The 26,323-nt window shown below is 40.1% G+C and overlaps 1 protein-coding gene across 15 annotated transcripts in view; it reads left to right on the top strand.

Annotated features, from left to right (window-relative positions):
- SETD7 (SET domain containing 7, histone lysine methyltransferase) overlaps positions 1 to 26,323 on the top strand; it is a 52,170-nt gene that overhangs the window by 4,050 nt on the left and 21,797 nt on the right. For 9 of the 15 annotated variants that reach the window (XR_010587014.2, XR_010587015.2, XR_012435115.1 and 6 more), the window contains exons 2-4: positions 5,484 to 5,613; positions 19,302 to 19,503; positions 23,785 to 23,974. Coding sequence is in view for 9 of the 15 variants with exons in the window: in XM_005555949.4 (XP_005556006.1) it covers positions 5,484 to 5,613; positions 19,302 to 19,503; positions 23,785 to 23,974 (522 nt within the window). In the remaining 6 variants the exon portion in view is untranslated. The remainder of the gene's footprint in view (positions 1 to 5,483; positions 5,614 to 19,301; positions 19,504 to 23,784; positions 23,975 to 26,323) is intronic. The other 6 variants (XR_012435119.1, XR_012435120.1, XM_074040496.1 and 3 more) reach the window with 1 other exon arrangement.

The raw sequence follows: 26,323 nt of genomic DNA, 5'->3' as shown, positions 1-26,323 counted from the left end.
ATGCATATGAAGTGTATTGTAGCACCCTTTCTGTGTGGGCCACATATTAAAATTATGACCCTCACAACTAATAGTTGAACTCTTGACAACAATTACCCTTAAAAATAAAATTATCCAAACTTGCATATATAACCCCGAATCTAAAATAAAAGTTGAAATAATTTTTTGAAAAACCTAAAAAAATAAAAAAAATTTTAAAAGACCAAAACGTCAAGCTATGTTTTTAAGAGTCAGTGATTGAATGCATCACAAGGAGGGCATGTTCTTTGCATTAAACAGAATAAGCTTGCCTTTTATTATTGTTGTTTTTTGTTTTTCAATTTATGTATGTATTTATTTAATGAGATGGGGTCTCACTGTATTGCCCAGACTGGTCTCCTGGGCTCAAGAGATCCACCTTGGCTTCCCAAAGTGCTGGGATTACAGACATGAACCACGGCGCCCCAGCCTATTATTGTTGGTTTTTTAAAGCAATGTTCTAGTCTACAAAACCAACGGTATGTATGTAGGGTCTCTGGTTCTAAAGGAATTACTCACACACCACTCTCAGATCTCTTGTGAGTAAGCCTGAGACATTAAGCAGCTGGGTGTCTGATCCAGAGGGAATTTACTTTGCTGAGATTGAGATGTACATTGCTGCTTAGAATATAGGCCTGACTCTTATCAGATTCAGGAAGAAGCTCCCTCAGAAGTAACTAGAGGGGAAAATTGTAACTTTCTATCTGTTCAATAGATAATAATCATAGAACAAAGTGAAAAAGTAGACTTGTGAACTGATACTTTTTTTCCTTTCTCTAACTTCTGTAAATATTTAAAATCATGCTACAGACAGATAACACAGAACATTAGCTTGGGCAACCTTATAAACACAGAGCAGTCATTCAAGTTAATTTTCCCTGTTGCTTGGGACTGGTATTCAGCCTGTGTTCAGTGGGAACTCGCCTGGAAGGCTGTTGGCTGACTTGGCGCATTTTACAAATTGACCTCATGCAGAGCAAGGAGGACTAGTGTTTCCCTTCAAGTTAGATAACACTTGGAAGAGATAAGACTTTGCAACCGGGATATGCTGTTGGAAATCTGGTGGTTGAATGATCTTCATCACAAATCCTTCTTCCACTTCCCTGCCGGGGACCTGGGGGTTCCTACCTTTTCAGAGGTACCTTCTTACCATCACCAAGGAAGAGTGTGTTCAACTAGTTTGCCAGTGTCTAGAATGGCAATTAAAGGATTTGGAGAAGGGGCTTTCAGTATTCATCAGCACACTCAAAGTGGTGATGTCTCTTGGGCAAGTCTTTTTTTTTTTTTGAGACGGAGTCTCGCTCTGTCGCCCAGGCTGGAGTGCAGTGGCGGGATCTCAGCTCACTGCAAGCTCCGCCTCCTGGGTTCACGCCGTTCTCCTGCCTCAGCCTCCCGAGTAGCTGGGACTACAGGCCCGCCACCTCACCTGGCTAGTTTTTTGTATTTTTTAGTAGAGACGGGGTTTCACCGTGTTAGCCGGGATGGTCTCGATCTCCTGACCTTGCGATCCGCCCATCTTGGCCTCCCAAAGTGCTGGGATTACAGGCTTGAGCCACCGCGCCCGGCACTTGGGCAAGTCTTATAAAGCATTGGTGTCTTTATCTGTAAGATGAGAATATGGGAGACTGTTTTGAGGCTTGCATTTGATAACAGGAAAGCATATTACCCAATGCCAGATCATAGTAGATTCATACACTTTTTATCCTCCTCTGTTTATCAGAACCTGTGCATTTTAAATTGACTTACTGACATGACAAAATATTGTCCAAATATTATGTGATCTTACTGGCATTTGAAAAAGAGTTATGTCAGACTCTGTTCTAGCACTAATGTTGAAAGAAGATGTAAGAGCACTGCAACCCAGTCTCTTCTCTTTCTCATGGAAAGTCTCTGTTATTGTTTTGGTTGTGGCTGCTCTTTTAGATATAAAGTTCTACTGCTAGGAAAACTACTCCAGGATGCTAAATATTCAGAGTGGAAGTCTTGAATGATCACAACCCTTAATCTCTAGTTCCTTTAATTGATCACACCCTAAGGATGTAAAGAAAATAAAACAAACCAGGAAGGGGCTCCTGCTGTCATCTAATAGATTTCAGAACTGTCTCACAACCAGCAATCTAAAAGCCTTTAGAATGACAGGGAGAGGTCGCACGTCCAAGCACCTCCTTAATGTGCAAGGTCACCAGAGTAATGGCCATCATTTGGTAGCTCTCCCCTGTCCTTGTCTCTCCCAAGAGATTAAGATGGTGATAGGGCTCCTCTTCATTTGCCTGTTGAAAGGCATTGAGGCCAGGTGTGGTGGCTCTTGCCTGTAATCCCAGCACCCAAAGTGGGTGTATCACTTGAGCTCAGGAGTTTGAGACCAGCCTGGGCAACACAGTGAGACCCTGTCTCTATAAAAAAATTTTTTAATTAGCCATTTGCGAGGCTGAGGCGGGTGGATCACCTGAGGTCAGAAGTTCGAGACCAGCCTGGCCAACATAGTGAAACCTCGTCTCTACTAAAAATACAAAAAAATTAGCTGGGCATGGTGGCAGGTGCCTGTAATCCCAGCTACTAGGGAGGCTGAGGCAGGACAATTGCTAGCACCTGGGAGGCGGAGGTTGCAGTGAGCCAAGATGGCACCATTGCACTCCAGCCTGGGCAAAAAGAGTGAAACTCTGTCTCAAAAAAAAAAAAAAAAAAAAATTAGCCGGTTGTGGTGATGTCTACCTAAAGTCCCAGCTACATGGAAGGCTGAGGCAGAAGGATCACTTGAGCCTACAAGTTTGAGGTTACAGTAAGCAATGGTCTCATCACTGCACTCCAGCCTAAGTAACAGAGTGAGACCCTGTCTCTGAAAAATAAAGGAAAGAGGAAGAGAAAGAGGGAAGGAGGGAGTGAGGTAAGAAAGGAAGAAAAGGAGGGAAGGAGGGAGGGAGGCAAGGAAGAAGGAAGGAAGGAGGGAGGGAGGGAGGGAAGGAAGGAAGGAAGGAAGGAAGGAAGGAAGGAGGGAAGGAAGGAAGGATTCTTCATGGAGTGGAGTTGACATTTTTGTTGTCGTCTCAACTGGGATCAGTACTATCCTCCAAGGGCTTGTAGTATGTTATATGACACTTTCAATTTTCCCTAATATCTAAATTCCATTGCTGAGGGTGAACCTTCAGTGTTTTATTCAGAAATAGGACAGGGCTGAAGGAAGGTAGAAATTAATTATATTGGAAACTTTTTCCTTAGTGTTCAGATTTATGGTAATTCTCTCAATCTAAAGTGGAATAACAAATTTTATCAAACATAAGCTTTTAAAACTCTGAAATATGTGAACTGTTTTCTATGATGAAAGCATTTTCAACAAGTTAATAAATGCTCTAGTATGAGGCTAAACTGATTATTTGGATATTAATACCTAAATCAAAAGTAGGACACTGAATTTATATGCCTAAATTTAACTTGATTGCAACAACATTTCACTAAAAAAAAAGCTCTTAGCAATACACTGAGTGGCTTTTTTTAATGAAAAGAGAAAAGTAAATTTACTTTATTTCAATGAGAGAAATGGCATCAGATATTTAGAAAATAATTGTCCAAGTGATTTCATATGACTCAAATGTCATTGAATTTATGTCATGTACAGTTCGTTTTTGAGCGAGAGGAAAGCAATTATGGCCTAGTTCCATTCTGACCATTAATTTCCTGGTCCTTTCCTCTTTTGTGTTAAAAGGAAGGGATCCATACTGATTATGATTTGTTTAAGTAGATGTGTCTTATTGTAAGATGTTCTTGGTAACCCATTATATACAGAGTCAGATGTAGCAATAAAACACTGTATTTGTTTGCAGCTATTTTGTTTATGTAATTAATAATACAAATAAAAAGCATATTTATTCTTTTTGTTGTTGTTGTTGAGATGGAGTTTCGCTCTTGTTGCCGAGGCTGGAGTGCAGTGGCACAATCTTGGCTCACTGCAACCTCTGCTTCCTGGGTTCAAGCGATTATCCTGCCTCAGCCTCCTGAGTAGCTGGGATTACAGACGACTGCCACCATGCCTGGCTGATTTTTTGTATTTTTAGTAGAGATGGGGTTTCACTGTGTTGGCCAGGCTGGTCTCAAACTCCGGACCTCAGGTAATCCACCTGCCTCAGCCTCCCAAAGTGCTGGGATTATAGGCGTGAGCCACCACAGCCGGCCGCATATTTATTCTTTATGAGAGTGTGTACTTACCATCTTTTCCAAGGGCTAATATTGCTTTATCATGTTAGAATAAATTATTTTAGGAGACTAAATATTTCATTGTGGTAGTATGGTTTGTGTTTCCTTTTATGTCTGTGAGCCATCTGGAAGCTACATTTCAATGTTTAATGTCCCTGCATTAGACACAGTGTTTAATGTTTTCATGCCTTTTCTCTCCATGGCCCAGGTTGTTACCCCAAGAAAAAGCCAGTAGAATAACTACTGCCTTCATTTTCACCCACCTCTGCAAAATCAGCTCACCAGAATGATTGGGAAGACACCAATAAGGTGATTCCTGGGTTTTGTAAAACATGTAGATAGTAATAAAAAGTGTAAACATTGACTGTAAATGTCAATATTAAACTATACCAATCTTTGACCTAGGAAGAACCAGTGACTTAAAGGTCCATGTAATAACTTCTGCTGATAATCACAATCATTGCTTAAATGACCATGTGTATACTCTGGCTCCATTTAAAATACAAGCCCTCTGACACACAGTGGTGGAAGGTATATGATAAGGTTATTACTAAACATTCAAAGCTGAAGATTTTGTAAAGTAAAGCAGTAGGTTTAAGGTTAAGCTCAAGTTTAAGGTGAGAAGGACTCCAGGTTTCTGTGTTTGTACAATGAGCTGTATAACTCTTAGGGCAGTTTTAAAGATATGACTGTGTCCTTCGTGTGAATATAACAATAACAGTGAGATTTTCAGACTGGCTAGCAGTCCTCCACATCATATTATAGAATGATATATAAAATCATATTGCATACTTAATGTTCTAGAATTAGATAATTTATTCCAATGACTGCGTATGTGGCAATTGACTATAAAACAGTGGAATCTCAACCACACTTCAGTTAAGCATGAGAGATTGGAGGTATCAATTCCAAATATGAGGACTCTCTGGAGAGTACTTGGTAAATTGTGACATGCCCTGCAGAGGATATTACTGATAATGACTCTCAGTTCCAGGTAAAAAGCAAGCTTATTTAAAATTCATATTCTGGAATGTGTCTAAGTCTGTTCTGGACCTATCAGTTCACAAAGTGTACGTAACAATCAGTTTGGTACTGCTGGTGCCGATGAGGTGAGAAACCTTTGCACGCTGACTGTCCTTTCGTGCCAGGGAGGGGACCCTTTGGCAGCTGGAGGAGAGTTGGGCAGGGGACTTGTCTTGCAGCATGTGAATGCTTAGACGTCAGATGGGAGGAGCACTGACGATGTTAAAGTTTGCCTTGTGGTTCCCTTTCTCCAGGACACCTGGATGACGACGGATTACCACACGGGTTCTGCACAGTCACCTACTCCTCCACAGACAGATTTGAGGGGAACTTTGTTCATGGAGAAAAGAACGGACGGGGGAAGTTCTTCTTCTTTGATGGCAGGTAGCACTCACAGTTTTATTTTGTTCTTTGGGGGTACTGAATTATTTTATGTTAAGGAATAATACAAATGAAAGAATTCAAGTGGAAGTTTTTCTACAATTTATACAATGGGTAAAATTAACCCCTACCTGTAGGCACTGCTTTGGTGACTGGGGACGTCACCCTGTGGTTATGGGGAAGCCAACCTAAGGCTTAGCTCTTGTCATCACTGTCTCCCAGACTGTGCTTGGCCAGAAGATACCAGATTCAGGGGCCCCCATCTTGCATAAGTAGGTTACATGGTCACCCAATTCTTTGATGGATTTCACTTCATCATTCCAGCAGCGCATCTCCCTGAAGTCACACAAGTGGGGATCGTTTTTGTCAGTGGCCAGTTTGCACAGTTCCAGTAGAGTCAGATTCTTGCTTTTTTCCAAGGGTCACACACACTCCATTGCGTTCAGCACACTCTGCCAGATGTCACAGTCTGGCATCTTAGTACCCTGAAGGAAGATTCTGCCACCTTGTTGGTTCTTCTGCTTCATCGGTTTCTCAGCTTGTTGCCTCTCCTCATGAGATTGATGAAAAAATGCTTGGCAAAGTTCTTCAAAGCCACATCATTGCAGTCCCAGTAATAAGACATAAACAGGTACACACAGGAGGGCAACTTTCTAGACTTCGGTTTTTTAAATGCCTGTCTTTGGGATAATTGATCTTTTTGTGTGATAATTTAATACTATTGTCAGAACTATGATTTTCCACAGTGTACCTCTAGTTAAAGTATTTTTCAGAGCAGGATTTCTTTTATTTTACTCTCATCCCCTGTCTGAGGACGCTGAGAGGCAGAGGCTCCTTACTCACTGGTGACAGATAGGAATGACTATAGGACATTTTTCTTTCAAGAAGAGATGGGGTTGCCCTGGCCCAGCTTCCCAACAATGACTTTTAGGCCCTGTCAGCTTCAGGAGCAGAGAGTGACCATGTGAATTTCTCAAGCATTTAGTGGAATTCAGAGCCGCAAAAGGGCCAGCTATTTTCAGACCCGTTGATTGGGTAAAATGGAAACAGACTTCACCAAAGCAGGTTATAGGAATCTGTGGGATACCACACCACTTACTAAACTCCTGACATTGGTAATAGGCCAAAGCTTCCTTTGGGAAAGAAAATGTCTAAGCTGACAACTGAAGGGTGATGGCAGGAACGGGTAAGTGATCCAGAATCGCTTTTCTGTAGGCGAAGTGGGTTGTTTTAAAGGGGGTAACATTACTTAGGCTTTCAATGATCTGATGCAATGAGGGGTAAAAAAAGCAAAAAACCCCTCTACATAACTTTTGTAAAATTGCATTTTAATTATAATTCCAACCTTCATTTTCCCATTGCCCCCAACCCCACCTTTTTGTAAAGCAGGGTTTTGCTTACAAACTGTAAATTTTAAATGGTCAGATATTTTACTTCCTTTCTTTTGGGTGGATACTTGAGTGCCATAGAGGCTCCTTTCAATATGTTGGTATGGGCCTGGGCATGTTGGCTCACGTCTCTAATCCCAGCACTTTGGGAGGCTGAGGTAGGAGGATTGTTTTAGCCCAGGAATTTGAGAACTGACCAGGACAACATAGTGAGACCCTGTCTCTGCCACCAGGTGTAGAGACCCTGGGACCTGTGGTCCCAGCTGCTGGGGAGGCTGAGGCAGGAAGATTTGTTGAGCACTCCAGCCTGGGTGACAGAGCAAGACCCTGTTTCCAAAAAAAAAAGTTGGTATCAGTGCTTTTCTCTCCTGTGACTTCTTTAACCTATCCAGAGGGAAACTTTTCCTGCCCCATTTCCACTGCAATTTTTTATACCTCTTTTTTCTGAAAAGTGTCACTTTTAACCTGATTCTGCAAATTTTTTTATTCATTCAACAAGTACATATTTATGTAAATGTCTCTTTCATCTCCAAGGACAGAGGTTTCCTTGAGGGCAGAATCTGTGTCTATTACATCTTTTATGCTTCATAGCACTTTCTCTTAATTTGATGCTAAAGAGAAGTCCTTCCTAAGTGAGAGTGGGAGCTGAAAGAGAGGGTAGAATTCACCCAGGACACCCCCCACCGCCATGCAAACATACACACACACACACACACACTTTAAATCTGATAGTTTGATGATGATCGCCAGTAACTAATTGACTCTTTGGGAAAACAGTCCAGCAGATTTGTCTGAATTTGGTGTTGGTTACCTGCTTGCTTTATGGGGCAAATACTCAGAGTACTGGTGGGCTAGACTAAACTTCTGAACCAGTGTGCCGAGAATGAGCTACTTGTTAGCTTCAAGATGCTGAGCCCCTCAGCCCTAGGGTAAGATAGCCAAGTGGGGCCTGAGACTTCCTGAGCACCTGTCTTCTCATGTCCGGCTAGTAAATTCTAGCCCCAAACAGCTTCATCCGCTTAACCTAGTGTGTCAGACAAATGCATTAATTTGCAAGTGTGTCATGATATGAACAAGCTGAAGCACCAGGCCAAGTTGCAGCACTAGCCCAGTTACTATCTATAGGCTAGAAATACATTAAATGATTTTTTTTTTCCTTTTGAGGCACTAATTCACTATTTTTTTTTTTTTTTTGAGATCAGTTCTCACTCCGTTACCCAGGCTGGAGTGCAGTGCCATGATCATGGCTCACTGCAGCCTCAACCTCCCTGGACTCAGGTGATCCTCCCACCTCAGCCTCCTGAGTAGCTGTGACTGCAGGTGCGTGCCACCACGCCAGGCTAATTTGTTTTGTATTTTTTATAGAGATGGGGTTTTGCCATGTTGCCCAGCTAGTCTCAAATTCCTGAGCTCAAGTGATCCACCCGCATCAGCCTCTCAAGTGCTGGGGTCACAGGCCTGAGCCATTGCGCCCAGCCTAACCAGTTCACTAATTTTTTTTTTTTTTTTGAGACAGAGTCTCGCTGTCTTGCCCAGGCTGGAGTACAGTGGTGCGATCTCGGCTCACTGCGAGCTCCGCCTCCTGGGTTCTCGCCATTCTCCTGCCTCAGCCTCCTGAGTAGCTGGGACTACAGGTGCCCGCCACCATGCCCAGCTAATTTTTTTTCTTTTTTTTTTTTGTATTTTTTTTGGTAGAGATGGTTTCACCTTGTTAGCCAGGATGGTCTCGATCTCGATCTCCTCACCTCGTGATCCACCCGCCTCAGCCTCCCAAAGTGCTGGGATTACGGGCGTGAGCCACCGCGCCTGCCCAATTCACTAATTTTTATATCTACTACTCAAACACCTGTGAAGATGTTGATTAAATAGAATCAAGGAAAAATAGTGTTAGTGAGGACCTCAAGAGATTATCTTGGTTATCTTCAGGTAGATGAGAGTTAATACCTTAAGGGGAAAATGTCAGTATTATTGGTTTTATTACACATGATGTAACAATGTGGTGACAGGATCTCAAAAGGTTGTCGTCATCTTCTTAAACCCAAATACTGATCACGTTACCAGACATCTGCTAAAAGGATTTGCTGTAAAAATTAGTAAGAGAGTCTTACAACTGAAAAAAAGGCCAACAATCTACCAGGGTTTTCTAAGGCAGATGTGGGATTTGATTATGGATAAGTCAGTTGTTTCTACATGAAGTAGTTATTATTATATTTGTCTATTAGTTTTTCTCCCTGTTCCCACCCCCGGCTTTTAGGGCCTGATGTGTTGGGTAAAATTAAGTGGGAATGCTTTGCCTTTATTGTCAGTCATCAACCTTTGGTCTGGAAAAATTCCTTAAAAGAGGCTGGTATTAGGTTTTGAAATAAGCGAGGAGACAAAAGCTTTGTATTGAAGAAAGTTGTTGAAACCTGTTATGCTGGTTTATGTCCCATCAAAGAGTTTGTCTGCAATTGTGGGAACCTATGTTTGGAAAGAGACAAGGAAAATCACAGTGTAGTAACAGAAGACTTGGCCTAAGTATTCTAATCTTATATGAAAACTGAACCCCAGTATATGATTTATGAGAAGTATCCAAACAAATATAAACATATCCAGAAAATTCTAGAATCAGTGTTTCCCTTGACATCGAATGAGATAAATCTGAATAAGAATTTCAGATATCCAGATAACCAGGCAAAATGGCCCTGTGAAATTTTAAAACCAAATTTGTAAATAGAAGCAGAATATTTTATTTTGTTTTTAAATTGCAAACATAACAAATGCTTAGTGGAATAATAATCCCAGCACTTTGGGAGGCCGAGACGGGCGGATCACTAGGTCAGGAGATCGAGACCATCCTGGCTAACACGGTGAAACCCCGTCTCTACTAAAAAATACAAAAAAAAAAAACTAGCCGGGCGAGGTGGCGGGCGCCTGTAGTCCCAGCTACAGGAGGCTGAGACAGGAGAATGGCCCGAACCCGGGAGGCGGAGCTTGCAGTGAGCTGAGATCCGGCCACTGCACTCCAGCCTGGGCAACAGAGCGAGACTCCGTCTCAAAAAAACAAAACAAAACAAAACAAAACAAAACAAACAAACAAACTTCAAATTCAGAAATGTAAAAAGTGAAAGTGCTCCCCCTCTTTTTTTAACCCCAACCTATGCCATAGAAGTAATTACTATTGGCAGAGAATTTGCGCTTCTTAACTAAATATATTCAAGGTAAAATATAGAAATAGCTATTTTTAAAGTTTTATTTTAATTGACATGTAATTGTCCATTTTTCTGGGGTAAAGTGTGATGTTTTGATACATAAATACATTGTGTAATGATCAATCAGGGCAATTAGCATATCTATCACCTCAAAGATTCATCATTTCTTTGTGGTGAGAACATTCAAAATCCCCTCTTCTAGCTATTTTGAAGTATACAATATATTATTATTGACCGTAGTCACCCTATTATGTAATAGAACACCAGAACTTATTCCTGCTATCTAACTGTAACTTTGTACCTGTTGACCAACCTCTCCCCGTCCTTCCCTCCTGCCTTCTTTTCCCCAGCCTCTGTTAACCACTGTTCTGTTCTCTACTTCTGTAAGATCAGCTTTTTCAGATTCCCCACATACAAGTGAGATCATGCAGTATTTGTCCTTTTGTGCTTGGCTTATTTCACTTTACATGATGTCCTCTAGGATCATTCACATTGTCACAAACGACAGGATTTTGTTTTGTTTTTATGCTGAATAGTATACCATTGTGTACGTGTATACCACATTTTCTTTATCCATTCATCCATTAATGGAAACTTGGGTTGATTTCATATCTTGGCTGTTGTGAACAGTGCAATAAACATGAAAGTGCAGATACCTCTTCAACATACAGAAGAAATAGCTATTTATTTCTAAATCAGTTTAAATAGCCAAAATGTACATTGTTTACCTGTTCACAACTGTCTCAGATTCAGAATGTTTGCTAGTTTTGAGATCATAATACTTACTCTTCTCTTTGTTATATGACAAAATGTGGAACAGAAAAGCTAAGTTACTACAACCAGCTTATTAAGTCAGAAACCTAAAATCAGAATACTCATGCTTTACCAATGGTTTGCCCTACAAATAAGGAATGAATGAGAACATAGCCTTGTTTTTAAAATTGTTTTTTAAGCAGCTATTGTGTCCATTCCCACCTCCTCTGTTAAAAGGAAAGAAGAAAATTATCCTGAGATTCAGTAACTGGGACTTCTTTACATCCACTCTGGTCCTGAGATAAAGGAATTTATGCAGCGTGGTGACAGGAATCTTGAGGCTTTGTTGGTGTGGATCTGGAGTCTGTCTGGCACTGGTGGATTTGCTGGAGTACCATGGGATGTGATGAAAACGTGTAGTGTTCAAAATATTTTGATACACACATCTCTAATTTTTATACTAATCCTCGACTCTGGATGTTTATTTTCATGTATCTTTCCTAATTGTTCTTATTTTGACCATGATTTATGAACCTAAAGGCAAGACTTTTCCCAATCCTAGAATGGTAACAAGAAAGAGATATTTCTTCAGACTGGCTTTGCGGGGGCTGTGGAATACTAGGGTCCTGTGGTTTTTAGCCTAATTATGAAGTGGAGATTAGGTAATTCATTCAGCTTTATTTGTTTATGTTGTTGATGCCTCTCCTTCACATGCCAATTAGATGTTAAAAGGATTTACTACTCCATGGCTTCTTTCTCCTGTGCCCAAGTCCTTTTCTGATGTTGTTTGGCTACATTTGCCAAGAGGGCTCCTTGTAATTTATCACTGGCCAAATAACCTAAGCAAGGTCACCCATCTCATGAGCCACTGAGAAAGGATGGCATTCTCCAGGTGTCAAGTCTATGCAGGATTTCTTGTGTTTAGTTTTCAGAAAGTGCTTGATCACAATTCAGAGAAATTAGAGTTGGATCGGACTTCTGAAGTCATGCATTCCAACCTCCCACACGAGGCAAAAGTTTCTTTTGTGTTCCTGACCATCCTCTAGCTTTTGTTGGAACCAGCCCCAGCGAATATATTCATCTGTATTCCAACAAACAGTTCTGATTGAGGAAAAAAAATTTTGTGACATGCAAGAAGAGAGTGCAAATGAAATGGATAACATTGAATAACAACAAGAGTGCAAATGAAATGGATAACATTGAATAACTACCATTTCTTCAACACTGGACACATGGTCTTGATAACAATCTAGGAGGCGGGTTTTATAATCCCATTTGACATACGAAGAAACTAAGGCGCAGAGTGGCTAAATAACTTGCCCCAGGTGACCTAGTTAAAAATGATTGGAGCTGAGACTGACACCAAGGCGAATTCAGTTCTAGAGCCAACCCTCTCTTTCACTATATCTGCTACCATCTTCCAACTTGAAGCAGGCAAATAGCTGTGGGCCTGACTGCCTTTCTTCCATTCTTTAATTTTCCTTGAAGTTACTCATCAGCCATAGTTGTGAAATGTTACAAAGAGTCCTGGAGTGAATTCAGTTATGTTCTTGTGGGGGCCTTAACAACTTGGGAGGAGCTTGGAAGATTGACAGAAAGTTTTCCTGAGGAATCAATTCCGAAGAATTCTGTTCTAGCTATTTGGCCCCCCTGAACTTCTGTTTTCTTAATTTGCAAAATGTAGATAATTATAGCTGCTTTTCAGGATTGTTGTGATTGAATGAGAAAACCTGTAAAGACCCTTAAAGTGTAGGACACTTAGAAGGTGCTCAGGGGAAAGGATGGATTATTATTTTATCATTGCTGTTGTTACTATTATTATTAATAATTATTAGGAGAGTGTCTTAGTCAGTTTGGGCTGCTATAACAAATTCCATAGACTGGGTGGCTTAGACAACAGAAATTTATTTCTCACAGTTCTGGAGGCTGGACTTTCACAGTTCTGTACTTCCCAAGGCCAAAATCAGGGCACCTACACTTTGTATCTGTCGAGGGCCCACTTCCTAGTTTTCAGATGTCCATCTTCTCGATATCCTCACATGGCGGAGAGTAAAGGGAGAGAAAACAAGCTTTCTGATGTCTTTTTATAAGGGCATTAATCCCATTCAAGAGGGCTCTTCCCTTGGGACCAAATCACCTCCCAAAGGCCCTGCCTCTTAATACCATTATATTGGGTGTTAGGAGTTCAACACAGGAATTTGGGGAGACACAAACATTTAGTCCGTAGCAGAAAGTTTTCTTTAGGTTTGTTTTTAGAAAGCAAAACTAAATTTCATTACTCTTCAAATATTTTACTGTTATTTTGAGGCTTTATAATAATTAGATCTATAGTAGACTCGTAGATCTTCTCTTAAAAGATTAAAAAAAAAAAAGAAAACCTTCAAAGATAGCCAGTACATTATATTATATGGAAGCATTAGAGTTCTCCATCAAACTTGCTGTAACACGTTGGAAGAAGTTGAAGTTTCTGACTGGAAATAGTTCTAGCAGATGGGTTGGATCTCCTGTTGCTGCTCTTCGCTTAGTTTGCAGTGTTTCAAAAGATCATATATATTGTTATATAAACTAATTCCTAAAATAATGTTTTCATTCTAAGGGTCACAATTCAATTTGGTTAGAGCTGGGAGTTTAAGGAGTGATGATTCATTTTTTAAATTTCCTCTCGGTTATTGTATTGCTAGGTCTGACAAAAGGAAGGAAACACAGTGGAAGGAAGGGAACAGAATTTAGGCCCCAGGAGGTGGAAAGTCCAAAACCTTCTAGACCCCAGAACCATGAAGAAAAGCCAACACTGTTAAATCTCCAAGAACAGTTTTCTATATTCAAATACTAACAGGAATTTTTAATGAAAATACAGCAATATCTGAATAAAATACAGATATGTAAGTCTAGGAAATACAGATATGTAAGTCTAGGAAAACAACTATAGAATTTCTCCATTTCTTTGTAAGTCAGATTTCTTAATTCAACTGATTTCTCGAAATTTAACTGCTAAGTACAAGAGGTTGGATAAAACAGGCAAAATTAGTCTATGTGCAGAAAAAGAAATTTAATTAAAATTTGTTTTAATTTCCTCAACATTTTCCAGTTGTTTGATTCAGATGATGGTACCAGAAAAATCATACAATTGTAAGACCATTTTTGTAATTTCTTAACATACTAAAGAATCTGCCAAGATGTTGAAAGGAACTTTAAATACAAGTTAAGCACGTTAAGAACATTCTGTATAGTATGATCCCATTTTTATTAAAATAACAAAAACAAAAGGTAGGAAAATGCATGGTATAGAAATGAGGAGAGTGGCCAGGTGTGGTGGCTCACGCCTGTAATCCCAGCACTTTGGGAGGCTAAGTCGGGTGGATCACTTGAGGTCAGGAGTTCAAGACCAGGTTAGTCAACACGGTGAAAACCCATCTCTACTAAAAATGCAAAAATTAACCAGGTGTGGTGGCACACACCTGTGATCCCAGCTACTCAGGAGGCTGAGGCAAGAGAATTGCTTGAACCCAGGAGGCAGAGATTGCAGTGAGCCGAGATCGTACCACTGTATTCCAGCCTAGGCAACAGAGCGAGACTTCATCTTAAAAAAAGAAATGAAAAAAGTCTTAAATATTATGTGTGAAATTGGGGAAGAGGACTGAGAATTTCTACTTTCTGCATCTTAGTACTGCTTGAGTTGCTTTTTATGTGTTTGTTTTACAGTGAACACATACTGCTTTTTTTTAGAGGCACTTATTTTTTTCCAGTCAATTGGATCACTCATAAATTATTGCAGATAGGAATTTTTCTTGCTTATTCTTTAAAAATAGATTTAATGCAGTTTTATAAATTTCTTTATCTATTTCAGTGTTTCATAACTGTTTCTTTGATGATGCTTTTTAAACCCAGTTTTTTAGTAGGAAGCTTGCCATCATACACATGAATATGCATGTTTAATAATAATAGCTGTTCTTTATTTAAGCAATCACTATGTGCCAGACCATATTCTAAGCATTTGATATGTATTAACCCATTTAACCCTTATAACAATGCTCTGAGTAGTCCAATTTACAAATGAAGAAATGAAGCATAGGAAGTTTAAGAAACTTTGCTCACGTACAGCCTATAGGCATATCGAATTCATATAAAGAATGCTCCCTGCACTTGAATAACACTGTCATGTTCCTTCTCAATCTTCTCTTCTCAATGCAAAATGATCCTGCTTTCCATTTCTATTCTTTTGCTTAGGAATTATCAATATGAAGTTTATATGTTAGGAGAGGGATACGTGGATGCATATTTCCTAATTTGTTCCCATAAAGGGCTTACAATCTAGTTAGAGAAATAGGACACGTAAATTTAACATCAATAAAGACGTGGAGTGTTCTGTAATAGTACATGCCTAGGCTCCGATGAGTAATGTGCACGGCGGGGCTGCCAAGATCAGGATAGATTTACTTTGTAGGAAAATGAGGCTCCCTGCGGATGATGAGTAGGCTCTGTTTAAGACAGTAACCAGCAGACTTGCTCTGAAACCCAGCTCTCAATCCAGTTTCACCAAGAAACATTAGAAGACTATTTCTATGTACCTACTTTTCAAATATGACCAGATATTAACATTTTAATGGATACAAAATAATGTCATTTTCCCATGGCTTCTTTCTTTTTTCTTTTTCTTTTCTTTCTTTCTTTTTTTTTTTTTTTTTTTTTTTTTTTTTTTTTTTTTGAGATGAAGTCTCCCTCTGTTGCCCAGGTTAGAATGCAGTGGCAAAATCTCGGTTCACTGCAACCTCTGCCTCCTGGGCTCAAGCAATTCTCGTGCCTCAGCCTTTGGAGTAGCTGGGATTACAGGTGCCTGCCACCATGCCCAGCTAATTTTTGTATTTTTAGTAGAGAGGGGGTTTCACCATGTTGGCCAGGCTAGTTTTAAACTCCTGACCTCAGGTGATCCTCCTGCCTCAGCCTCCAAAGGGCCAGGATTACAGGCATGAACCACCATGCCCGGTCTTTTTTTTTTTTTTTTTGAGACAGATTCTCGCTGTCACCCAGGCTGGAGTGCAGTGGCACGATCTCCGCTCACTGCAACCTCTCCCTCTTGGGTTCAAATGATTCTTGTGCCTCACCCTTCTGAGTAGCTGGGATTACAAGCATGTGCTACCACCCCTGGCTAATTTTTGTATTTTTAGTAGAACTGGGGTTTTACCATGTTGGCCAGGCTAGTCTTAAACTCCTGGCCTCAAACAATCCACCTGCCTTGGCTTCCCAAAGTGCTGGAATTACAGGCGTGAGCCACCGCACCCAGTGGCTTCTTTCTTTTTTGATAGAAAAATGCCAGAAATTTCAGAATAGTCATTATTAGCCCACAATTATTTTTGTTTTCAGTGAAGAAAAAAGAAAAGAAAAAAAAGTCATAACTTTTTTTTCCCCCTGGCTGTCCTTAAGGATTTTAAACGTTTCCTCACATATGTTTTATGGAAAGCAAGGAAAAATATAGTGTGGAAGCTAAGCTATATAAAGGTCAGTGAGTAAACTTTCAATATGAGCAGAGCTTTTTAGAGCAGGGATAAGCAAACTTTTTCTGTATGTGGTGAGAGTAAAATCGAGGCTCTGTAGGCCACATACGGTCTCTGCTGCAGCAATTCAACACTGCTCTTGTAGTATGAAAGCAGCCATAGACGATGTAGAAAGGAATATGCATGGCTTTGTTCCAGTAAACTTTATTTACAAAAACAGTCAGCAGACCATAGTTTGCCAGCCTCCTCTGGAAAGAGCAGTTAGAGAGAAAGGTAGTGCCTTGAATGCCAGTCTAAGAAACGTATATTTTATTTCCTCAACGACAGAGGATTTTAAAGACATCACTTTTTTTTACCCTGAAGAACCCAGTTTATGTGTTTAATATGCCCCCTTTTGTCATCAGATTTCATCCAAGTTACTATTAAAAGTTGCCAAGCAAGCTAAGCTGTGGCCTCAGGCAGATGGCTGAAACAATAATGCAGTAAGATTTGCTTTCCAATGCCTTAAGAATTTGCATTTGTGTACCTTGAGTCAGTTGGGCTAAGAGGGAAATAGCAGTTTGTTCTTCTTACTCTGATAGATACATGAAGATGGGCTCCACGGGTAAGGGAGGTTAGGACAAGCCACTGAATACAGTTGGGGGAAATGTCTGCAAGGCCATATTATTTTTTGTCTGATTTGCAAGACTTATGTCTTGTAGATTTGATCATAACCCTGAGAAATATTGGCAGACTAGTCTGTCAGGAAGTAATTCTACCCAAACTCACACAGGAACATTTTGAATACTGCTGAGAATCCAAAGTCAATAGGGTTGCCAGGATGAGCAAATAAAAATCTAGCTAAATCCAGGACACCCAGTTAAACTGGAATTTGCTCAACAAAAAAATGTAAGTATAATTATGTCCCATTCACTATTTGGAACATACATAAACTAAAAAATTATTTGTTGTTTATCTGAAATTCAGACTTAGCTGGGAATCCTGTATCATAACTGGCAATCCTAAAAATGAAGATAAATGAATAAATAGTTTCTTGCACTACATAAATTACATCATTATGTCACTTGATTAGTACCCTTCACCAAGGATTTTTTTTTTAATTGTGGGAGTCTAATGACAGTTGAATCTCATTACTTCCAACCTCACTGTTTTAGAATTTTGATTATTTATGCAAAAGCTATGCTAAAGTGTACTTTATTCTCTTCATGAATTTAGGAAGCCTATTTGTCATTGATAGTACAAATAAAACTGAAAGAAAACTATTTATCTCCTTGGGAGACTACAAATAGTGTAATTACCTTTTAACCAGAAGCTATCGTTGTTTAGAATGTGCTTTTCATTTAATAATTATAGATCATTCTCAGTTATTCATTGAAATAAGTCAAGACTTTACCAGGCAGAGTCAGGTGCAGCCACTTAAGTCCTCATGGCCCTCTTTGCATCCCATCTGCTCCAGTTCACAGTGTGTCTTGCCAGTCTCTCCTATACCATTGTGTTTGTTTTGTTCCTTATCTCCTCTAGAGCCTCACACAATGCTTGCTACTGAGAAGGCACACTATAGATGTTGACTAGTTGTGGCTGGGAGGCCGAGGTAGGTGGATCCCTTGAGCCCAGGAGTTCAAGACCAGCCTATGTAACATGACAAAACTTCATCTCTACAAAAAATACAAAAATTAGCCAGGTGTGGTGGCGCATACCTGTGGTCCCAGCTACTTGGGAGGCTGAGGTGGGAAGATGACTTAAGCCCCGGGAGCTCAAGGCTGCAGTGAGCCTTGATCATGCCACTGCACTCCAGCCTGGGCGATAGAGCAAGATCCTGTCTCAAAAAAAAAAAAAAAATTTACTAGTTGAATTAATGAATAAATGCTACCTGCCTCTGTTAAAATAAACAAGCTGTCTTTGTTTCAAAATTTTCTTACATTTAAAATTTTAAAGATAATTTGAGTTGGTCTTTCCTTATTCCAAATTTTAGTACTTAAAGGGAATTTTGGGTAAAGTTAGTTTCATTTCATAGGGACTTTCAGAGGCTAAGAATGAAAACATGTTCTTGAACTTGCAAATGTGTATTACAAGGAGAGAGATGGAGAAGTACTGGTAAAGTCACCGTGAGCACCCCTGTGAGCTTTCTTCTTGTGTAGGACCATGGGTCTCAAACTATCAGGATATTAGCAGGGTGGAGCCTGCAGTCTTCCTTACTTGCCCCTGCTGGCCATGATTATGGATGTATGTATATGTATACACACACACATACACATGTACATACATAGATATACATACATACATAGATATACTTAAATAAATCCCCATATGTCTTCCAAGGAGATGGAAGTATTGTATCACTACCAATTATGGCTATCACTGATAAATAATACATTAGTGACTTGAAACAAATATGTAGACATTCACACACTTTAAGCCACGTTTTATCATTAGAGATTACTGTATACAAGCCATCTGAAAGACCCTTGAGAACTACCAGTGAATTCTGGAGCACTCTTGAGGGAAATTAGACATGAATGGTTTGTGTGTGGAACAGGTAACATCAGAATTTCTATTGCCTGGAAACATATTCAAGTGAACTTGTTCTTAGTTTCCATCAGTAGCTTTTTTCTTCTCTATTTTCTCCAGCAGAGTAAAAGGATTCCCAGGAACTGTGAGATTAGGTATTAAATCTCCATCTTTCTTCTCAGTCTTACCCATGTCCCTAAAGCATCTTTCCCTAGCAGTCGATGATAATTTAGGAGGCTGCACTGAATCCATGTCAGGGCTGACACAACTGGGCATGCAGTTCCTTGGATATGATCCTTTCTTCTAAGAGAGTCGAGTCATGGTCTGACTATTCCTTTTTGTTTTTCCTTTCCTCACAGCACCCTGGAGGGTTATTATGTGGATGATGCCTTGCAGGGCCAGGGAGTTTACACTTATGAAGATGGGGGAGTTCTCCAGGGCACGTATGTAGACGGAGAGCTGAACGGTCCAGCCCAGGAATACGACACAGATGGGAGACTGATCTTCAAGGGGCAGTATAAAGATAACATTCGGCATGGAGTGTGCTGGATATATTACCCAGTAAGCCGTGTGACTGTTCACTCTGCTGGAAAGTAACATATTGTGACTCTTCACAATGAAGAGTAGAATGTATTCTGTGTTAGAACTTGGGAGCTGTGAAACCTGAGAGTCACCATAGCTGACGCCAAGAGTTTATGAGGCATGGCCTCTCACTGTTACTCACTATTGGCTTAGATTGTTGGCCCTTGAATCCATTATTAATTATTTTTCAGCATTGTTTTGGAAAGGAGTAATTAATCATGATTAAAACAAATTGGGACAAATTGGTTTTATGGTATCACTAATAAAGGCAAAATACATTGCTTTTAATTCTTTTGGCACATAGAGGGAGATGGTGGAAAATTTTATTGTTGCTATTAGTTTTATTCCCTGTTTCTCATATGTAAAAACCAGTCCAGCCATTTTTAATTTGGGGGAGCTTACTGCACTGTTGTTACTTGATTTTATAATTCCACTAACTACTTTTTAGGGTGTTTTATGGTTTATATTGTTTAAATTAAGGTGATTAAAAATAACTCACCTTTGAGTATTTGATAGCATTTTATTATATTTCTGGAGTCTATTAAAGTAAAAAGATATGGCAGAACCCATGGTTGGAAATTAATGCTCAAATTTTTGTTTGCATTTCAAATGTCCCATCTGTTGTTAGTGAATTTCCAGAAAATGTTTCAGAAAATAGACCTTAGAAAACACTATTTTTATTTTATTTTATTTTTTATTTATTGAGACAGGGTCTTGCTCTGTTGCCCAGGCTGGAGTGCAGTGGCACAATCTTGGCTCACTACAACCTCCACCTCCCAGACTCAAGCCATCTTCCCACCTCAGCCTCCTGAGTAGCTGGGATTACAAGCATGTGCCACCACATCTGGCTAATATTTTTGTTTTTTTTTTTTAAGGACAGGGTTTCTCCATATTGCCCAGGCTAGTCTCAAACTCCTGGGCTCAAGCAATCCACCTGCCTTGGCCTCCTGAAATGCTGAAATTATAGGCACGAGCCACCACACCTGGCCAGAAAATATTTTACTTAATATTTTATTTTGTTCGTAACTTAAGTCAAAATACTTTTTTTGTTTTGAGACAGAGTCTCACTCTGTTGCCCAGGCTGGAGTGCAGTGGTGCCATCTCGGCTTACTGCAACCTCCACCTCCTGGGTTCAAGCAATTCTCCTGCCTCAGCCTCCCAGGTAGCTGGGATTACAGGCACATGCCACCACGCCCAGCTAATTTTTTGTATTTTTAGTGAAGATGGGATTTCACCATGTTGGCCAGGCACTGGTCTCAAACTCCTGACCTCGGGTGATTTCCTTGCCTCGGCCTCCCAAAGTGCTAGGATTACAGGCGTGAGCCACCACGCCCAGCTGAAAATACGTTTTTTACTCTGAAACCTTATGACTAAAAAGTTCTAATACAAAGAAATGATTAGTTACATAGTTAAGAAAAGTAATCCCAGCTAAATCCACTTACACATTATTGTTCTTAAAAAATAAGTTATAATCTAGGAATAGGGCATAAGAAAATAATGTTGTAAAACATTTTCTAAGAATTGCTAAAGCATTTAAATATCCTCTTGGTAGGATCTGTGATAGATCAAAAGTTGTAACATGTACTGCTTAGGAGAAGAGAAGCAGAAAGATCAGAAGTGGTGGAGGTGCTGCCTAGTGTAGGAGGACTGAAACCTGGCCTCGTGAGTAGCCAGGGTATGCATCTTGCTGCCCAGTGCTGGGGCACTGCTGATGTGATAGTGCATCTTGAAGTCAGGAGAAGTGGAACTCTCTACATAGAGATGAGGATAGGAAAGAGGCAAAGTGTTGGATTACCAGATTCTTCTACTACCTGTCATTTTACTTGTGACATTGTCAGTTAAAGTCCCCTGATGGGATCAAAGATGCGCCAAGATTGGTGAATGAATTGGGCTCGCTCAGTGTGGTTGCATTTTGAAAACCAAATATATAGCTACATTTTAACCTTTAGCCTTAATTATCTTATTAAATCTCAAAGACTCTGCCGTAGGAAGGAGCATTGGTGAGCAAAAAAGCAGCCTTTGTCCTCTTAACCCCCACCCAGTAGAGAAATGGGTGTCAGTAAGTGTCAGACCCTGGCTGCTCACCAGTCAAATGAACGATTTCTCCCCCGATGAGGAGGAGCCAGTGAGCAGAGGAGAAAAGCAGCCTTTTCTTCCCCCACACTCCCTGATACCTGATACAGCAGAGGAGGAAATTTTTTTAACAGGCCAAAGTAGGAACAAGGGGAGGAAAATGTGATGATTTTCTCTACAGTCCGTATTTGTCAGCTCACTCTAAGAACAGTGTATTTCTTTCAAAACTGTACCTTGAAAAAGTTTTTCATATGAGGTGTTTAATTAAAAATGTATAACTCCTTTTGGAAATGAAAGAAGAATTTCTACTGTATCATTCTGGACAAATAGATTCACTCCCTCTGAAACCAGAAATTTAAACATTTAAGGGGCCGGGTGCGGTGGCTCACGCCTGTAATCCCAGCACTTTGGGAGACCGAGGCGGGCGGATCCCGAGGTCAGGAGATCGAGACCATCCTGGCTAACATGGTGAAACCCCGTCTCTACTAAAAATACAAAAAAATTAGCCGGACGTGGTGGCGGGCTCCTGTAGTCCCAGCTACTCGGGAGGCTGAGGCAGGAGAATGGCGTGAACCCAGGAGGTGGAGCTTGCAGTGAGCCAAGATTGTGCCACGGCACTCCAGCCTGGGCGACAGAGCGAGACTCCGTCTCAAAATAAATAAATAAATAAATAAATAAATAAATAAATAAAATCAAATCAAATCAAACACATTTAAGGGGAAAGGTGTGAGACCCTGGAAAGACAGACTTCTGTTTTAAATAAATAGTAATGGTGGCTTATGTTAGGCATAGAGTATAAGAAGCACAAATGCTCTTATACCCTTCCATTCAATAATCATCACTAAAAGCCTGAAGGCAGACATTGCAGAAAGTATCATCTCCATGTATTCTCAATTATTAAGAATTAACTTGAAGAGAAGAAAGAGCAATGACTATCCCTAGTGCACTTTCTATCCATTAAAAATGCTTCTAAGTATTTTTCTTTCTGTGTAAGTGCCATGATTCATTTTTTAATTTACAGCTCTTTTCCTAGAAGGCAAAAAAAAAAAAAAAAAGCAGCATTTGGGATCACTCAAAAGTCATCCTACATCACTGACTTTGAGTAGCTAGCTGTTCCTAGATCCTCAAGTTGGAGAAATTAACCATGCTTTTAAAAGATGTCATGGCATTACTATTGTTATATCAAACTCACAAAGGTCTTAAATTTTCAAAGTTATACCATGAGGACCTTCTGGATGGGAAAAAAAAAAAGGAAAGAAACATCTCTGGCATCCTAGCTTAAATTATTCATTACTTTTTGGTAACCCAGTTCAATTTAAAAGCGTTTATGAATCACCTACTGTGTCCCTACCACTTATCAAGATACAGAATTATATGATAGCCTCTGCCCTAAAGTACTCAATGACCCTTAGGCATGAAATAAATGAAAGAGTTAAGCACGAAGCTCAGTGGGCTCCTCTGCTGAAAGGAGGTGAGAGGGAGCAGGAAATCGAGTGGGAAGAAAGAATTGAGATGGGAGTGGGATTTAGTTGATCTTTTTTCACTTTTCCTTCTAATTCCAGAAAAGGTGATGGTATAGGAGTATCAGAAAGGCAGTGTCCAGACATCCTTTTGTTTGTCGCTGAAAACGAGCAGACAGCTCTCTTTACTCATGTACACTAAATTAATTCTTAAGTACATTTGAACTGAAGATTTTCCTAACACACTAGAAATCCAAAATTTAACATCGAGAAGGGAGATCATATGAATAGTGGGTAGGAGTGTCTTGCTAAAGATCATCATCATATTTGATTTTGGCCAAAAATAACACTTAGTTACATTTCCTTTAAATGTTGGTAATTGATGTTACAAATATCAAAGAAACATTATTTGTTTCTTAGATAGCAAACCAAGATAGAGTATCAGTAACTTGTCCCGGATTACAAACGGCAACAGAGTCTACCACTCTCTAAATCAGGCATACATGCCCCATATGCACATGACTTTCTAGCAGTTTATTTGTATGGAGCTGGATGAGGAGCTATGCATCATGTTTTTCTTACCCAGGTGAAAAGCTCGGGTTCCTAAACTGTTATTATCCCTACTGGTGCTATATTAATAATGGAAGTGCAGAAGAGGAATTTCTTGGAACTCATGTCCTAGACATACTATATATAATATTTTCTGGTTTTTGGTTTCTCCCATCAGGATGGAGGAAGCCTTGTAGGAGAAGTAAATGAAGATGGGGAGATGACTGGAGAGAAGATAGCCTATGTGTACCCTGATGAGAGGACCGCACTGTATGGGAAATTTATTGATGGAGAGATGATAGAAGGCAAACTGGCCACCCTTATGTCCACTGAAGAAGGGAGGCCTCACTTTGAGCTGATGCCTGGAAGTAAGTTGAATCTGCTTCAGATGGGTTGCTCCAATTCCAAAGCAGGTTGTTAGGGCTGATTTGAGAGAAGCTTCTTTTCTTTTCCTTTCTGTGTAGTTCTCTTTAATCATGTATTAGTCAGGTTTTATTGTATAACAGACACTGCACCTCCCTAGTGGCTTACAACAGCAACCACAGCTCTGCCGAGCAGCTGTACTCCAGCTGGCTGAGGCTGGGCTTAGGGGGCCAGGCCAGACTTGAGGCTTCTGGTCAGGTTTGAGTCAGCTCTCTGTCTTAATTCTGGGACCTAATCTGAAGGGACAATGGCAATGTGGGGCAAGATTTTCCCACAGTGGATCACAGAAGTGTCAGAGCATAAGCAGATACCTGTGATGCCTTTTGAAACCTCACCTTGGAACTGACATGGTGGCACTTTCACCCACTTTTCACTGATCAAAGCAAGTCACATGGCCAAGCCAGACATCGGTGAGACAGGGAAATTACACCATGCACATTAGTGGGAGATACCAAAAAGTCATGTGACAAAGGGCCTAGGTATATAATTCTCATATAGTGAGGGAATAAAGAAATGACAGCAGTAATTCAATTGATTTCAAACGGTTATCTCTCCAAAAAACTGCACTATGATAATAAAGAACCAAATCAAGTAGATCTCTAAACTGTAAAGTTGATTGAGCCTGAGCTGTGACTGGAAAATATAAATGCATATTGGCATCTCGAGCCCGACATCTTGCATGGAGCACGTGTATGAGTGAACCCAATGGAATCCATATTTGAAAAAAGTATTATTTTCCTTTTAGAAGTACACATGTCACACTAAACATTTTTTCTGAGCATAAAATTACTAAGTGTAGAAAATCTGGGCCGGGCGCGGTGGCTCAAGCCTGTAATCCCAGCACTTTGGGAGGCGGAGACGGGCGGATCACGAGGTCAGGAGATCGAGACCATCCTGGCTAACATGGTGAAACCCCGTGTCTACTAAAAGATACAAAAAACTAGCCAGGCGAGGTGGCGGGCGCCTGTAGTCCCAGCTACTCAGGAGGCTGAGGCAGGAGAATGGCGTAAACCTGGGAGGCGGAGCTTGCAGTGAGCTGAGATCCGGCCACTGCACCCCAGCCTGGGCCACAGAGCGAGACTCCGTCTCAAAAAAAAGAAAATCTGGAAAATATACAAAGAAAAATCAAGATTTTGCATTTTGAGTGGCACAGCTTAAGAAAGCTATTGAATTGGTCTGATTCCTTGAAAATAATATATGCATGTATTTCTGATCCAGGTTTGGTTATAGGGAGAAAAAAATAGAAAAGACAATAAATCTAGGCATTAATAGGCTTAAATAGTATTTAGTTATTTGGGATCTGAAGAAGAATCTCCAAAGGAAGCTTGTCCAAAAGTGAAAAATTTAGCATTTATATTTAGGTCCAATTTGGGTTGCTTTAAATGTCTTTTTTGTTTTTTTAAGTTAAAAATGGAGACAGTCTAAATGCAATGTGGGATTCTGGATTGGATCCTGGAAGAGAAAAAGGACGTTAGTGGAAAAACTGGTGAAATCTAAATAAAGTCTAGAGTTTAGTACATAGTAATGTATCTGTGTTGGTTTCTTAATTTTGACAAATGTACCATGCACTGTAAGAAGTTAACATTAGGAGGAACAGTGAGGATGCTCTGTGCTTTCTTTGCAACTTTTCTATATACAGTCATGGGCCCATAATAACTGTGGTACCATAAGATTATGCCATATTTTTGTTTTTATTTTCATTTTATTTTTTAAGGGACAGGATTTCACTCTGTTGCCCAGACTGGAGTGGACTGGTGTTATCATAGCCCACCGCAGCCTTGAGCTCCTGGGCTCAAGCGATTCTCCTGCCTCAGCCTCCCCAGTAGCGAAGACTACAGGCATGCACTACAACACCCAGCTAAATATTTTTAATTTTTTTGTAGAAACAGGGTATTGCTGTATTGCTCAGGCTGGTCTCAAAATCCTGGCCTCAAGCGATCTTCCTGCCTCAGACTCTCATAGTGCTGGGATTACAGGCATAAACTACTGCACTCAGCTAAGATTATACCATATTTTTACTGCATCTTTTCTATATATAGATATGTTTAGATACACAAATCCTTCCCATTAGGTTACTGTTGTCTACAGTATTCCCTATAGTAACACGCTGTACAGGTTTGGAGCCTAGGAGCAATAGGCTGTACCATTTATTAATACCTTAGGTTTGTAGTTGGCTATACCATCTAGGTTTGTATGAGTACACTCTCTGATGTTTGCATAATGACCAACTCGCCTCACGACACATTTCTCAGAATGTATCCCCTTCATTAAGTGATGCATGTCATGTATTTGAA

Source organism: Macaca fascicularis, chromosome 5 (genome assembly GCF_037993035.2).
Source record: "Macaca fascicularis isolate 582-1 chromosome 5, T2T-MFA8v1.1".
In the NCBI taxonomy this organism is placed as follows: Eukaryota; Metazoa; Chordata; class Mammalia; order Primates; family Cercopithecidae; genus Macaca; species Macaca fascicularis.
This window is presented reverse-complemented; position numbering and strand designations above follow the sequence as displayed.